This window comes from Podarcis raffonei, chromosome 10 (assembly GCF_027172205.1).
Source record: "Podarcis raffonei isolate rPodRaf1 chromosome 10, rPodRaf1.pri, whole genome shotgun sequence".
Lineage (NCBI taxonomy): Eukaryota > Metazoa > Chordata > Lepidosauria > Squamata > Lacertidae > Podarcis > Podarcis raffonei.
In genome coordinates, this window is record NC_070611.1 from 57,496,179 (window position 1) to 57,511,303 (window position 15,125).

The 15,125-nt window shown below is 45.6% G+C and overlaps 1 protein-coding gene across 6 annotated transcripts in view; it reads left to right on the plus strand.

The window, feature by feature from the left end:
* The window catches only part of DDX11 (DEAD/H-box helicase 11), a 35,340-nt gene that overhangs the window by 14,225 nt on the left and 5,990 nt on the right, over positions 1–15,125 (plus strand). For 5 of the 6 annotated variants that reach the window (XM_053405529.1, XM_053405528.1, XM_053405527.1 and 2 more), the window contains 12 exons: positions 1,647–1,799; positions 1,929–1,975; positions 2,843–2,922; positions 4,260–4,304; positions 4,452–4,519; positions 5,938–5,976; positions 6,752–6,872; positions 7,457–7,591; positions 8,029–8,141; positions 11,748–11,820; positions 13,477–13,580; positions 14,224–14,373. In XM_053405529.1, the coding sequence (XP_053261504.1) occupies positions 1,647–1,799; positions 1,929–1,975; positions 2,843–2,922; positions 4,260–4,304; positions 4,452–4,519; positions 5,938–5,976; positions 6,752–6,872; positions 7,457–7,591; positions 8,029–8,141; positions 11,748–11,820; positions 13,477–13,580; positions 14,224–14,373 (1,128 nt within the window). The remainder of the gene's footprint in view (positions 1–1,646; positions 1,800–1,928; positions 1,976–2,842; positions 2,923–4,259; positions 4,305–4,451; positions 4,520–5,937; positions 5,977–6,751; positions 6,873–7,456; positions 7,592–8,028; positions 8,142–11,747; positions 11,821–13,476; positions 13,581–14,223; positions 14,374–15,125) is intronic. The other variant, XM_053405526.1, reaches the window with a different exon arrangement.

Sequence of the window (15,125 nt, forward strand, 5' to 3'; positions counted from 1 at the left end):
AAAGAGAGGACCCAAATAATTACCGCCCAGTCAGTCTGACATCAATACCAGGGAAGATTCTGGAGCAGATCATTAAGCAAACAGTCTGTGAGCACCTGGAAAGGAATGCTGTGATCACCAATAGTCAGCATGGATTTCTGAAAAATAAGTCATGTCAGACTAACCTGATCTCGTTTTTTGACAGAATTACAAGCCTGGTAGATGAAGGGAACGCAGTGGATGTAGCCTACCTTGATTTCAGCAAGGCATTTGACAAGGTGCCCCATGATATTCTTGTAAAGAAGCTGGTAAAATGCGGTCTTGACTATGCTACCACTCAGTGGATTTGTAACTGGCTGACTGACCGAACCCAAAGGGTGCTCATCAATGGTTCCTCTTCATCCTGGAGAAGAGTGACTAGTGGGGTGCCACAGGGTTCTGTCTTGGGCCCGGTCTTATTCAACATCTTTATCAACGACTTGGATGATGGACTCAGGGGCATCCTGATCAAATTTGCAGATGACACCAAACTGGGAGGGGTGGCTAACACCCCAGAGGACAGGAACACACTTCAAAACGACCTTGACAGATTAGAGAACTGGGCCAAAACAAACAAGATGAATTTTAACAGGGAGAAATGTAAAGTATTGTACTTGGGCAAAAAAAATGAGAGGCACAAATACAAGATGGGTGACACCTGGCTTGAGAGCACTACATGTGAAAAGGATCTAGGAGTCTTGGTTGACCACAAACTTGACATGAGCCAACAGTGTGACGCGGCAGCTAAAAAAGCCAATGCAATTCTGGGCTGCATCAATAGGAGTATCGCATCTAGATCAAGGGAAGTAATAGTGCCACTGTATTCTGCTCTGGTCAGACCTCACCTGGAGTACTGTGTCCAGTTCTGGGCACCACAGTTCAAGAAGGACATTGACAAACTGGAACGTGTCCAGAGGAGGGCAACCAAAATGGTCAAAGGCCTGGAAACGATGCCTTATGAGGAACGGCTAAGGGAGCTGGGCATGTTTAGCCTGGAGAAGAGGAGGTTAAGGGGTGATATGATAGCCATGTTCAAATATATAAAAGGATGTCACATAGAGGAGGGAGAAAGGTTGTTTTCTGCTGCTCCAGAGAAGCGGACACGGAGCAATGGATCCAAACTACAAGAAAGAAGATTCCACCTAAACATTAGGAAGAACTTCCTGACAGTAAGAGCTGTTCGACAGTGGAATTTGCTGCCAAGGAGTGTGGTGGAGTCTCCTTCTTTGGAGGTCTTTAAGCAGAGGCTTGACAACCATATGTCAGGAGTGCTCTGATGGTGTTTCCTGCTTGGCAGGGGGTTGGACTCGATGGCCCTTGTGGTCTCTTCCAACTCTATGATTCTATGATTCTATGATTCTTGCCTCCTACCTTATATGCCTCTCCCAGGACCTTTTTGCCTGCTATGCACTGGCAACCTTGGGTTTGCCACTGAAAGTACACTCAGTGGGGACTAGAAAGTAGTCCATGTTTGCAAACGCATCTTGCCCCTACTTCCTGTTCACACTTAATTTTTGTGTGTGTGTTTTGGGAATGCATTTGCACCATGTGTGGTGGACCTTACTTACCTTTAGTCCCATAAATGTGACAAATCACCCTTGTAACCCGAGCCTGTGTCCCTGCTTCAGCTGGTGGTGTTGCCATATCAAATGCTTCTGCATGGAGCTACTAGAAGTGCGTCTGGGATCAAGCTGAAGGATCAGGTGGTGATCATTGACGAAGCCCACAATCTGATAGATACCCTCACCTGCATCTACAGTGCCCAGGTTAGCGGTTCTCAGGTGAGCCAGACCTCAGAGCCCCTGCTCTGCTGCGTGTTTTTTGGTCTTCCACCGTAGAGTTTACATTTCCACAGTGGTGGGTTTTTCTTTTAAGCTGCCTTCAATGCCAACATTTTATTTCTATTATAGCTGTGCTGCGCCCATTCCCAGCTGTTGCAGTACATGGAGCGCTACAGGTAAAGCTATTTACAACTCGGGTTGACATGTTTGAGCACAGTGTGAAACGAGGGCTTTTTGCTATTTACATGACTGCCAATCTATAAAATTATTCAGGTGGCTTACAAAGTAGAAACAAGCGTCATGGCCCAGTTTGGACATTATGCTAAAACCAAACCATGGCTTTGCACCAATGAGCAAACGTGGGCTCTTGGATGTAAGATGGCAGCCACGGTCCTCTTCCCTGGGACCTGCTGCCCCTGTGCTAGGCAGGACTAAGCCATGGTTTGGCTTACTGTTAAACCCAAATCAGAACTTATGGTTTGTTTCACTCCAGACAAACCACGAACAGTAACTAAAGGTTTGTTCTTGGTTTACTGCTCTTGGTTTGTCTGGAGTGAGACAAACCACAGTCTTAGGTTTGGATGTAGCACTAGGCCAAACCATGGCTTCGCCTCGGATAGCGTGGCAGCAGTAGAACAACAGGGTAGAGCACTGCAGTGCATGTTTTCTCACACATGCTCAGCCATGTTTTAAAAATTCAATTGTGGGAAAATGCAAAAACAAGCATAAAGCACAGCACAAAACTTTCCTTCTAGCAGAGATAGTGTAAAACAATTTAAAACTATATTCTCCCTTTGCATGTGGAAGAAAGGAGGGGGAACATGCAAGTCCCAAGATGAGGTTGCTCATCTGTGAAACAGCAATACGTGGTTTGCTGTTATAAGACGCTAGTCATAGTTGTCCGTCTATATGTGGGTAGTGTTTATTCACCACCAAGGGCTTCACTGTCTCCACCGGGGGCATAATTCTAAAGCCCAATGTAGCTATGTTGTGTCAGGAGCACTGCCTGTTTGCATTGAGACACCATTTTATTTCTGTAATAGGAAGCGCTTGAAAGCAAAGAACCTGATGTACATTAAGCAGATTCTGTTTCTGCTGGAGAAGTTTGTGGCTGTTCTTGGAGGTAAGAGAGAATGTGGGTTTGTTGGTTTCCACTCTGGTGGGAACAGGTTCCTGCTACTTTCCTCAAAGGCATCAAGCCAAACCAGACTTTGAGAGACAGTGTTTGTCTCAAGGGAGGTGAAGCTAATCCCTCATTATATGGGCTCCTGTTGCCCTGGGAGCCTCTGAATTATCTTGTGTGTGAATATGCAAGAGAAAAATTGAGGAGAGCCTGAACAGTCCCAGTTGCCTGTACTGACCTTGTTTTTCCCCTTTCCCCAACCCAGTCCTCCTTCGGTCACCTCTGTCTTCCACTTCTGCCTCAACCTTTTCTCAGTTGCCATTTTTGTTCATTATAACAGGAAACTATGCAGCTAAATGAAGGTTTTTTAAGAGGTGCATAAAGAGGAATCTGCTTATTGCTCGTGGTTTTCTCCCCCCCCCCCCAGGTGGCTGCTCATGCTTTGGCTATACGCCATATAATTAAGTCAACTTCCTGTATTTACCGAACTTGCTACCAGCTTAATGTAATCAAATTCCAAATTGCTTGTTGAATTATTTTTTTAAAGCATGTACAAATGCAATAAGCCCTTTAATGAGAAGCAAATTGGAATCTGTGTTTAGGGGGGGGGATACAGCCATGAATGCACAGCATTGGAACGAAACGTTTCCTTCTAGGTGGCAGCCTTGGAGAGTGACAGAACTTCAGAATTGCGTGGCATCATCTACTTCTGCCTCTTGCTCAGTGTAGGGGTCTGCAGCTATAGCATCCTTGACAAGTGGTTGGCCATCCCCTGCAATGGAGAGCCCATCATCCCTGCCCCACCTCAAGGCAGTCTATTCCACTGTCAAATAGTTCTTGCTGTTCTTAGTGTCTCCTGAAGTTTGGCTGAAATCTGCTTCCTTTCCATTTCTACCCATGAGTCCTTCTGGAGCAACAGAGGGCAAGTCTGCTCATCTGCAGTTAGTATCTTACTCACATTTTTTACCCATTCCCTCATATAGATGTGGTTTCCTGATCCCTCACACGATAGCTCACTTCTGGACATGTTCCAGTTTTAAAAAATAAACAGAAATCATACGTTGAACCCAGAAGTAGACACGGTACTCCAGGTACCAGTTTCTAGGCAGCTGCTGTCCGCAGCTGTAAATGATTCTTTTTATGGCAGAATCCTAAGCATGGCAACTCGGACGTCACCCCCTGCTTTCAGTGGCACGCATGAGCTAATATGTGCACTTAGGATTCTGCCCTTGTCATCTCAGCTCCCTGTTTAGGATTTTTTTGGGAAACAGCACTTTTAATTCAGAGTGGCTTTTTTGTAAACTGTTTTTCATTGCTCTGCTCTTTGTGTTCTACAGGAAATATAAATCAGAATCCAAACACTCAGAGCATTCCACAAGCAGGTATGTCTGAAATGACATGGGTCAGCTGGAGATATGGGGTACCTAATTGGGAGTGAATAAGGAATATCTCTCTAGGATAATTCTCTCTCTCTCTCTCTCTCTCTCTCTCTCTCTCTCTCTCTCTCTCTCTCTTTCCCGTCCCCCCAGGGGTGCAGCTGAAATCTATCAATGACTTTCTGTTCCAGTGCCAGATTGACAACATCAACCTCTTCAAGGTTAGGAATGGATTGGTTTGTTCCAGTGTCTAGAATTGTGCGAACTCAATGTCCCAGCTCTGAAGAGTGTTTTGTTGTTTTTGTTTCAACTACTTATTTGTATTTTTAGCTTGTGAACCACCCTGAGATCTTTTGATGAAGGGTGGTATAATAATAATAATAATAATAATAATAATAATAATAATAATATGCTCTGTTTCCAAATCAAAACCTACTGTATTCCAGTATGTGTTTTTATTTCCTCCTCTGGACTTGCTAAGCAACAAAGTTTAAAGTGGTGGTGGTGCTCCCTTTAGCCAGCCCCCCCTGTTTTCATGAACAAGAAGTTCCAGGTGTCATTCACAGTGCGGGGGGGGGGGGGGCTTCTTGATATTCAGGGATGGGAAAGTGAGTGGTAGCATGTGAGAAGGCTGTGGAATGCCCTCCCCATGGAATAAGGACAATGGGAAACTGCCTTATACCAAATTGTTCCATCTAGCACTGTATCGTCTACACTAACTGGCAATGGCTCTCCAGAGTTTCAGGCATAGGATGTTCCCATCCCTCAATGGAGCTGCCAAGGATTGAACCTGGACCCTTTTGCATGCAAATCAAATTCCCCACCCCTGAGCTCTGGCCCTGCCCTGGTCTTGACAACGTTCTCCTTCCGGTGCCAGCTTAAAACATAATCTGTTTTCCCGGTCTTTATGTGAGATAGGTCCGCTTGAATCATCCGCAGCATCTTCTACGTTTATTTTAATAGATAGTATCTACACTGGTTTGTAGTATTACTCTTTTAAAAACTTAATCATCGGGTTTCTTGAATTTCTTTCCTGCCCATCAGCATAAGCTCTTTGGGCAGGTGAAAACAATATAAAAACGCAATATTAAAACCAATTCAAACAGTTTACAAATGGAACAATAGGGTGGGCCATAAAGTACATCAGGAAGGAGGGAAATCCCCTCTTTTATCTTCTTTTATTCGGAGAAGCATTAAAAATTATATACTCCATGCATGCAAACCTAGCACATCAGGAAGGGGAGGAAATGTTTACCCCGCTTCCTCTCTACTGTGGTGGTTTCCTACTGGCAAGGAACATACTCCCATCTTTCCAGAAGAAAATGCATGTTTATGTTACTTAACAATGATCAAGGACTTTCTCCTCCTAGAAGAGCCAGCCACATGCATGGCAGTGGCAGAGTGGCAACTCTCGAAGCTTGAGCATCCTTGGAGCGTGGTAGGAATCCTTTGGAGGACTGCTTGCTTCTGCCTCTTACAAATCCACCTCTAACTTAAACCTGTGAAGTGAAGTGTAGTTCAGTCTTCTGCTGGAGCAACTAATAAAAGTAGTTGAGTTGGACGGAGGCGGCTGGGATATGGAGCTAAGCAAATAAGATGAGTAAGAGCGTTCCATTGTGTGTTCTCTCTCTTCCAACAGGTTCAACACTACTGTGCGAAAAGCCTCATCAGCAGGAAGGTATTGTTCTTTCTGCCTTTTATTCTCCTAGAATGGGGGCAGGTACTTTTTGCTCAGATGCCTGTACAAAAGCTGCTTGTTGCTGCAACATTTTTGCAGGTTTCTCTCTGCAGTCTTGGGGACTAGAAACTCTCCCCCCCCCCTTTCTCCCCTGTAAAGTAAATCCAAGGAACTTAATGGAACTGGTTTCTGCAATTTCACACAAAAGGTCACTTATATGAAGTTGCTCTGAATGGTTGCCAGTTTGAATTTTCAGAGGAAAAAGGTAGCACTGGGGAAGGGACTATTTTCTGGGGGTTGAAATTAATAATGAAAATATTGTTTTAATTTTTTTTGTCTGTTCCCATATCTGCTGCTGATACCATTTTATTCCTGGTTAGGGCTTCTGTCTCCTTACTCTTTTTAAAAAAATGTTTTTATAAGATTTGCAAATGTAACAAGCAGAACATCGAAGTAAAAAAATAATTAAAACAGCCACAAAGAGGAATAAAAATGCAAGATAATAATAATACAGCAGCAGCAACAACAAGCTTAACAAAGAATGAATAGCATAAAATACATTTCATCTCCTTTCTACAGTGATCCCAGCCAATTGGGCATCACTTTATAGCCAAACGTGTACATTGTCTGAATGTAGAAGTTGCAGTGGGTTCTAAAGTTGTTGTTTTTTACCATGCCAGATTCTGCAGACTTTGCAGGAAAGGTCCCTGAGCGTAGAATCAGTTGTTATGGGCAATACCTTAATACTACTTCTAATCTGTCTACATTTTGGCAGCTCTTTGGCTTTGTCGAAAGGTACGGGGCGTCTGGAGCTCTGAAAACTCGGAAAGAAGACCAGAAGATATCGGGCTTGCAGAATTTCCTGCAAACTTTGAACAAGAGGCAAGAGAAGGAAGGTGGGCTCAGGTGTTGAGTTGTGAAATGGGCTAGAAAAGGCAGAACCAATTATAATGGTTGCCAGTGCAGTGATTTCGTAACCCCATGGTGATGCTGGTGTATCCTCTGCCTGTGTGTGCTGCCCTTCCTCTCAATGGAATCAGACGACCCACATGTATTCTTTTACATGTATGGGATTGCTCACTGTGGAAATGAATGGGGACTTTTCAAGCATGCAAGAGCTTCAGGTCCATGTGGACCAGGGTGTGTCCATTCACCCTGAGGAGCAAGTTAATTTACCGAAGCTGTTTCCTGAATGCCTTTTCTTCATTTAGGGGGAAACAGCTTGAATTTTTTCCTTCTTTCCAAAATAAATTAAGTTTTGATGGGGCTGTGGGCATTTTTACACAGGACACTTAGACCACGAGCAGAGAACCTGCATTGGCAAGAGTTTCATCAGCTTCTCTGCTTGATCTCATTAACAATTTTCAGATGTGGTATGAATGAAAATGGTCTTCTGAGCTTGTTACCCTCCTAGCTGCTGAGCATCCCCTGGCTTTGTGGCACTAAGTTCACCAGCTGAGGTTGCTCTTTTGGTCTGCAGGGACTCAACACAGCTCCCCTGGAGAGGCTGAGGCTGAGCAGCCAAAAATGGCATCTCCCCTAATGCACATTGAGGGGTTCCTGGCTGCGCTCACAAACGCAAACCAAGATGGAAGAGTCATCCTCACCCGGCAAGGTACGGGGCAAGTTGACGGGCGTATGTTTTAAGTACATTATTTAACTAACTAAAATTGCAGTTGCTGGTACAGATGAGGCCTGGGCCACAAGGATTGAAAAGCCACTTGCTTCTGTGAGAAGCCACTCTCTCTCATTGAGAGAGTTTCCCCCCAGTTTAGTTCAACGCAGCCTGAAAATCCGCAAGGATCTGTTTGCTTGGAGCCAGACGTGGGACAGGAAAACCAACAGTGCTCTTCTGGTACAGGCAGCAGTGGTGCTGTCAAACCACCCCTCTCCAACGCTCTCAAAATGTATCTTTAGGCGAAATTACAGTGTTGGGTACATGGATGGCCCAGTGTCAGGGATGCCTTAGCTGAGATTCCTGCATTGCTGGGGATCGGACTAGATGGCTCTTGGGGTCCCTTCCAATTCTATGATTCTGTGTTCCTTTTCCAGGCACTTTAGCTCTGAGCAGCCTCAAGTTTCTTCTTCTGAATCCAGCGGTGCACTTTGCCCAGGTGCTGAAGGAGTGTCGGGCCGTGGTCATTGCTGGAGGCACCATGCAGCCGGTGAGAGACATTTCTTGACATCTCTAGACTTTGGTCTGGTCTGAGTAGCGGTTGCTTACAAGCAGGCAGTGGTAGAAGGGGCTACACGCTGTCTTTAGGAAGCTGTGAACTCACACTGAAGGTTAACCAATGAAGTTGCACTGCTTTTATCCTAGTTGCAGAATTTGGAGCAGGAAGTATTGTAACCTTGGTGATAAATGGGACCCATAAAGGGGGGGGGGGAAGGCTCACATAATGCACTTCCAGAATGCCCACCTTTGGGTAACAATTTTATGTCTGGTTTTTTCTCTCCTATCATGTTATCAAAGGATCAGGAAAATCTGAATTAAATAAGTGTTGGAGGGGGAATGATGACAACAGTATGCGGATGGTGTCAAACACTTGCACAGCTGGAGGCCCCAAATCCACTTTAAACTGGTGGTGTACACAACCTAAGCAATACACAACCTAAATCTCCATAACTTTTATGGAGCAGGCTCTTCCTGGCAAAAGAACAGAATCTGCTAGGTTTATAAGGTGCCTCCTTGAGTCTTTGGCTCATATCATCATCATCATCATCATCATCATTATTATTATTATTATTATTTATTAGAAGCTTGACATTCAAGCCTGTGCTTCTTTGCCCTATTTCTTCAGGCTGCCTGCTGCTTTTGATAAGTCCTGGATCCTTAGCCTCTTGTGTTTCACCTTCAAGCGGTGATCTTGCCAGAAGGGGTCATTTCAGAAAAATCAGTATTTCAGTAACACCATGGTGGCAGGACCAGTCTCTGCCAGGCTTTTTGCATCTGAGCCCCAACTGCTGGCAGTGTATAAGTGGAGCTGCAGAATATAGGGGGTGGGGAAAGGAGTAAACCTTGGGTGTATAGCTAACCAGCAAACCCAGTTGGAAGGGGGCTGTGCTGTCTGGCTAGTTTCAAAAGTCAGGGAGGAATGTTTTTATTACTTCTGCTTTCCTGCTTAAGGTGTGTGCATGTGCACACGTGCACACACACACATGAGATCCCAAATTCAATCCCTGGCATCTCCACATAGGGCTGGGAATGTTCACGGTCTGAAACCCTGTAGAGCTGCCATCAGTCAGTGGGCACAATGCTGAGGTAGATGAACCCAGTGGTCTCATCTGGTCTAAGCCAGCTTCATATGGTCATATAACTAGGTATGAAAATTGTTGGCATGGATTTCTTTACAGCCCCATAGCTCTAAGCTGTACCATACAAGGCCAGTACAAGCCCCTTCATAACTGGGGAAGAGGGAGGAGGATGGGCTTTGACAACGCATAGCTCAGTTGGTAGAGCATGAGACATTGTGGGTTCAAGCCCCCCGTTGGGCAAGGTTACAACACTTCCTGCCCCAAATTCTGCAACTAGGATAAAAACAGTGCAACTTCATTAGTTCATGATTATGGAGCTGCACTGGCTTCCAGTGCTCTGTCTCCAAGGCCTTAGCATTGGTTTATAAAGCCCAAAGCAACCTGGGTTCTGCGTACTGTGAAGGACTGCAGCTCAGTGGTAGAGCATCTCTGCGTGTGGAAGGCTCCAGGTTCAGTCCCCAGCATCTCTAAGTAGGGCTGGTAGAAGACCTCTATGTGAAACCCTGGAGAGCTGCTGCCGGTCAGTGTAGACAGTACTAAGTTAGATGGACCAATTGCTTGACTCGGTATAAGGCAGATTCCTAGGTACTTAAAAAGGCCACCTTATTCCCTTGACCACTGCACAGTCTTTGTATTCGGCCACTGAGGCATGTCAGCTGTCCATGACGAGAAGTTGTGCATGGAGTGTGGCGTCATGGGGACTGTGGAACTCTCTGCCTCATGAAATCAAGCTGGCACCATGTGCTTTGATCTTTAGGTGCCAACTATAAAAGGCTTAGTTACTTCAGCAAATCTTCTTAAGAAAAAAAGATGCATTTGTTTTTAAAAAACATTGTTAGATGGCCCATTTTGTCCTTGCTGTTCTCTTGAATACATCTTGCTTCAGTTTTTTATTTTTTAGGATGTTTTGCTTTTAACTGAAATCTGATAATGTTCTCCTAGCAGTGCAGCAATAAAACAGTTAGCACATTTGCAAAGCTAAGCTGGGTTTGGTATGGTTTCAAACTGGATGGGGTTCTGCAGTTTCCTGCATTGCAGGGGGTTGGGCTAGATGACCCCAGGGGTCCCTTCCAACTCTAATGGTTCTGTGTTTGCAATATAGAAGGGAATACAATAAAATCTGACGATGTGATGAAGGAGCCACTTGGTGGCAGTACTGTACTTCATTTCCTAGCATGGCCAGTGGGACTGAGGGAGATACAAGTTGCACCATCTGGAAAAGCAAGTCAGATGGGACAGAAATAAGAGAAATGGTCAGGGTATGCGCTGTATTCCTGAAATGTGGGAAGGCACAAGCTTTGCAATGGTCTTGTGGCCATTTACTGTTCTGGATGCAGCCTAATAATTGCACACCAACCTTGTGGTGCAAATGCCACTTTGGTCTTCCACATGTGGCACACGACTGCTTGGTGTCACAGTTCAGTTGTGATGTTGACAACCTGCTGGTGTACAGCCAGCCTTAAGGATAGTTTGCAAATCTGGGTTTGTCTTGCCACGCAGGCATTATCTGAAGGACTTTTCACTGAGGGTTTCTGAATGTTATTTTTGAACGTTACTTATTTTAGGCTGCCTTTCTGAACAAAGTTCTGTTCGAGGCATTTATAGAGCATAAAATCAAGATAATACAACATTAATAATTTAAAGCTTTTTTTAAAGTTCCAAAAAATTCAAAGTAAGCAACAGTAGTTTAAAACATAGTGGAGCCCAGAAAAAAAATTAAGAAAAGACCACACACCAGAGAGGTAAATTTATTAGAAAGTTGTTCTCTTACTCGTGTGCTCTGGAGATGCAATGGAAAGAGTTGGGCCCGCTCTTTGTTTTGCTTCTTTATTTTATTAGGTGCATTTATAACCCACCTTTCATTTTAGCAGATTCCCAGGGCAGAATAGAGATTCAATAAAATTGCAGAAAGATTTTAGCAGATTCCCAGGGCAGAATACAGATTCAATAAAATTGCAGAAAAACAGCTATAAATCATAAAAGCTAGCTTGACAGCAGCTAAAGTCACAGGGCAGGCTAGCAACCACAGCTGAATATTACTACAGTGCACCATTGAAATATTTGCCTTGTGGGTGAAAGAGATACTGGGAGGTTCTGTAGGCATCTCAGAAACAGGGAAGCAATATGATGAGAGGGTTGGTTCCGTCTCTTGAATGGCTTCTTCCCGTGGTGCAATGGGTCAGTGTGTCTGACTGGACAATAGTTTGCTAAGGGAGCTCATTCCTTGCATGCAGGACACCCAGGTCCAGTTCTTGCAATTTACACTTAAAAAGATCTCAACTAGCAGAGCTCTTTAGAGCTGCTGCCAGCTGAGTAGACAATACTGGGCTCTATGGACAAGTAGCATGAACTGCTGTATATACAGCAGCTTCCTACATAGGTAGCAGGATTTGGTTTCTGGGTAGCAGGACTTGGGTGACCTTGGCCAAAATCAAGGGGGAGAGCACATGAGCCCATCTAGCCCTGCCTACTGCTTGAGCCTTCCTAGATTTTTATGAAAGCCTTGTGACTTGCAGGTGGCCGATTTCCGGGAGCAGCTGCTTGTCTGCGCTGGTGTTGGTGCCGACAGGATCGAGGAGTTCTCCTGCGGTGAGCCTGGGAGACAGGGAAGGGAAAGGAGTGCTTTTAAAATTACTATTATCATCCAGCAAATTGCAGTGGGCAGATGGACCCTGCCTGCCTGTTGCTATGGCACTGTGTGTAGCAAAACGTTCCCTGCTCCATCCTTGCCTGCCGAAATGCTGCAGCCCAGTGGCCTCCCACCTCCAGCATCACTTTACACGGGGAATCCCTGGCAGCATCCACAGTGGCGAATGCAGCTGTACTTGGACTAAGCTGAAAGCAAAAGGGCCAGAACTGCTGTCTTCCTCCCTCCACTTAAAAAACCCAAGATGGACAATGCAATGATGGCTGCAGGTTCCAGTGAATTAACTAGGGCTTCCTGCCATATGAACATGACTGTGTAGGACAGGGACATCATGTTTGGGACAAGTGGGACCTGCAGCAAAACACTGCTCCCATTCAGGGTTCCAGCCAGCCATGCCTGCTTCCAGCAGACTCCAATCCATGCCCCCCAAGTCAGTTGTCATTCCTTGCCCACTGAGAATTTGTCTGCATTGGACTGGTGTGTGTGTGTGTGTGTGTGTGTGTGTGTGTGTGTGTACGTACGTGTGTGTGGTGTCCTCTTAGGCTTTCTCTCTCTCTTTTTGTCCTTCTCAAACCTTGGGGTTTCCCTAAGCATTCCTACCTCCCCCCAGTTTGTTTGTGGGTGGTGCCCTTTTGGCTGTGTAAGGATTCACACTTGGGTAATCGAATTTGCTATTAGCATATGATAGTTAAGAGCCAAATGATCTTTCTCTCCTGCTTGCCAAAGTAGGAGTGATTCAGGGCATTGTTTCAAGGACCCGTTTCTTTAGGAGGAGAGAATCTTGAAGGCGTGGGTGTCACCATGGAAATATGCCTGTTTACAGATCTCCAGGCTGAGAAGAAATGTCACAAAATCAGCAGTCAGTGTGGCTCATGCCAGTCCCCAGACAGAATCAGTGCTTGCTATGAGAATCCACAGCTACTTGTGTTATGCACAGGTGTCAGTGCGAAACTCACATCCCACCTTCCTTTCCGTGTCACCCCTTCAGTTGTGACTTTCAAGCGTTCAGTCAGGGAGTAAGGAATCCTTGCTCCGATTAAATTACACCTTGTGTTTTTAGTGGCTCTCTTTAAGGTGACTTTACCACACAATTTAGAGACACGGGTGGCGCTGTGGGTTAAACCACAGAGCCTAGGACTTGCTGATCGGAAGGTCGGCGGTTCGAATCCCCGCAACGGAGTGAGCTCCTGTTGCTCGGTCCCTGCTCCTGCCAACCTAGCAGTTCGAAAGCACGTCAAATTGCAAGTAGATAAATAGGTACCACTCCAGCGGGAAGGTAAACAGCGTTTCCATGCGCTGCTTTGATTCACCAGAAACGGCTTAGTCATGCTGGCCACATGACCCGGAAGCTGTACGCCGGCTCCCTCGGCCAATAAAGCGAGATGAGCACCACAACCCCAGAGTCGGCCATGACTGGACCTAATAGCCAGGGGTCCCTTTACCTTTACCACACAATTTGCTTGACCACTAAAATCTGCTGGTGACCTGTGGGTCCAGAGGTGGGCTCGGATACGGCTTTGCTTCCAAGCGGCTATGAAGAGGGATGCCTGTTCAGCTTCACTGCCTCTCATTCCTCCTGCCTGCTTATATGTTGTCAGGTCACGTGATTCCCCCAGACAACATTTTACCCATCATCCTCTGCAGTGGCCCATCCAACCAGCAGCTGGAATTCACCTATGAGAAGCGAGGCCTACCTCAGATGGTCAGTATCCGTCCCACTCCTTTGACTGTTCAAGATATGTCGCTTCATGTTTTGAGCTTGCTGGGGGGGGGGGGGGGGAGATACAACAGGCCTTGCTGGATCAGTAAAGGCCTTGCTGGTAAACAGACCAGGCACTCATCGAGCCCAGCATTCTGTTATCACAGCAGCTGTTTGGATGTAGCAAAACGTACTCCATTTTGATAGCCTTTTCAGAACTGGCAATGCGCTTCGTACAAAATAATAAGCCACCACTGCTAGGACAAATGAGGTGAAGGAGAGGAGGGTAGCGGGTGGGGCTTGCGGGCTAGCCCCTTCCTCTGGGCCTAATATTGGGCCTAATACAGGCAGTGGCTTTTGTTTTGTTTTTTAAAATATTAGTAATTTCAACATAACATTTTATCAAAAAACATATCATCCTTAAAAATCCCCCCCATTTTCCCCTCCCTCCTCCCCCCAGACTTCCCTCGGCTCCTCTCTCTGGTTTATCAACATATGTTATTTTCTGCATGTTACAAAACTGTGCAGATCCTTAATTTATCTATCTAGATGTTATCAATAAGAAGTTTGTGAATGTTTATTCAACAGGCAGTGGCTTTTGAATCCGGTGCCCTAAAGATTGTGGTGGCTTCTTTTCTCTCTTTAGATGGCTGAGGTGGGACGGATCCTTTGCAACCTGTGCAACGTCGTCCCTGGGGGCGTGGTGTGCTTCTTCCCCTCTTACGAGTACGAGAAGCAGGTTTATACGCATTGGGAGAAGACCGGGGTGCTTACCCAGCTGGCCTCTAAAAAGAAGGTAATTGCTCGGTCGGGTGCTGCTGGTGCTTTTAAGCGGAAGCCATTCGTTCCGGAATCAAACCATTATTGGCTGATTACAGTCCTCTGCTCTGTTTTTTGTTCCCTCTCCTTGAGTTGTTCCCGCTGCCTGCACAGTGAAGCAGAGAGGATGTTTGTTTATATGTCCAATTCCCCTCCCCCCACCCTCCCCCCCCAATAATGAATAAGCAATACTTGCTGGGCGACTGATTGGTGTACTTGGGTCTAAATTAGATTAAGCACTGCTCCATGCTTTCTCAAAGCAAGCTTGGCTCATTTGCAGCGGAGGCAGACAAGAGCCCAGAGATGAGGGCCATTTGAAATTTATTTTGCAAATCGAAAATTAAGCTTCTGTAACCTGGAGAGCTAAATCCTGAGAGTTCATTGTGAGCACAACAAATCATGAGCAAACGGGACATATGGCATTGCATAATAAAAACCCATTCAGTTGTGTGTGTGTGATTCTCAATTTGTGTCCTCATAACCAGGTTGCCCAGGACCCAATTGAGGAGCATCACAGTCAATTGGGGATTTGAACCTTAGTTTCTTACTGACAAAATCTGTGTTTTTAATTAAAAAAAATTAAAAGCATAGCGAAGATCCTCTTGCTGTGACGGTGCAGATGCTACACAGGTCTGAAGAGGGTTATTCCGGTGCCAAGTCTCTTGTCGTCTTCCTCCATGTTTCCTGCTATGATGCTGCCTGAACTGGTTGTGCCAAAGGAGCAGTTAA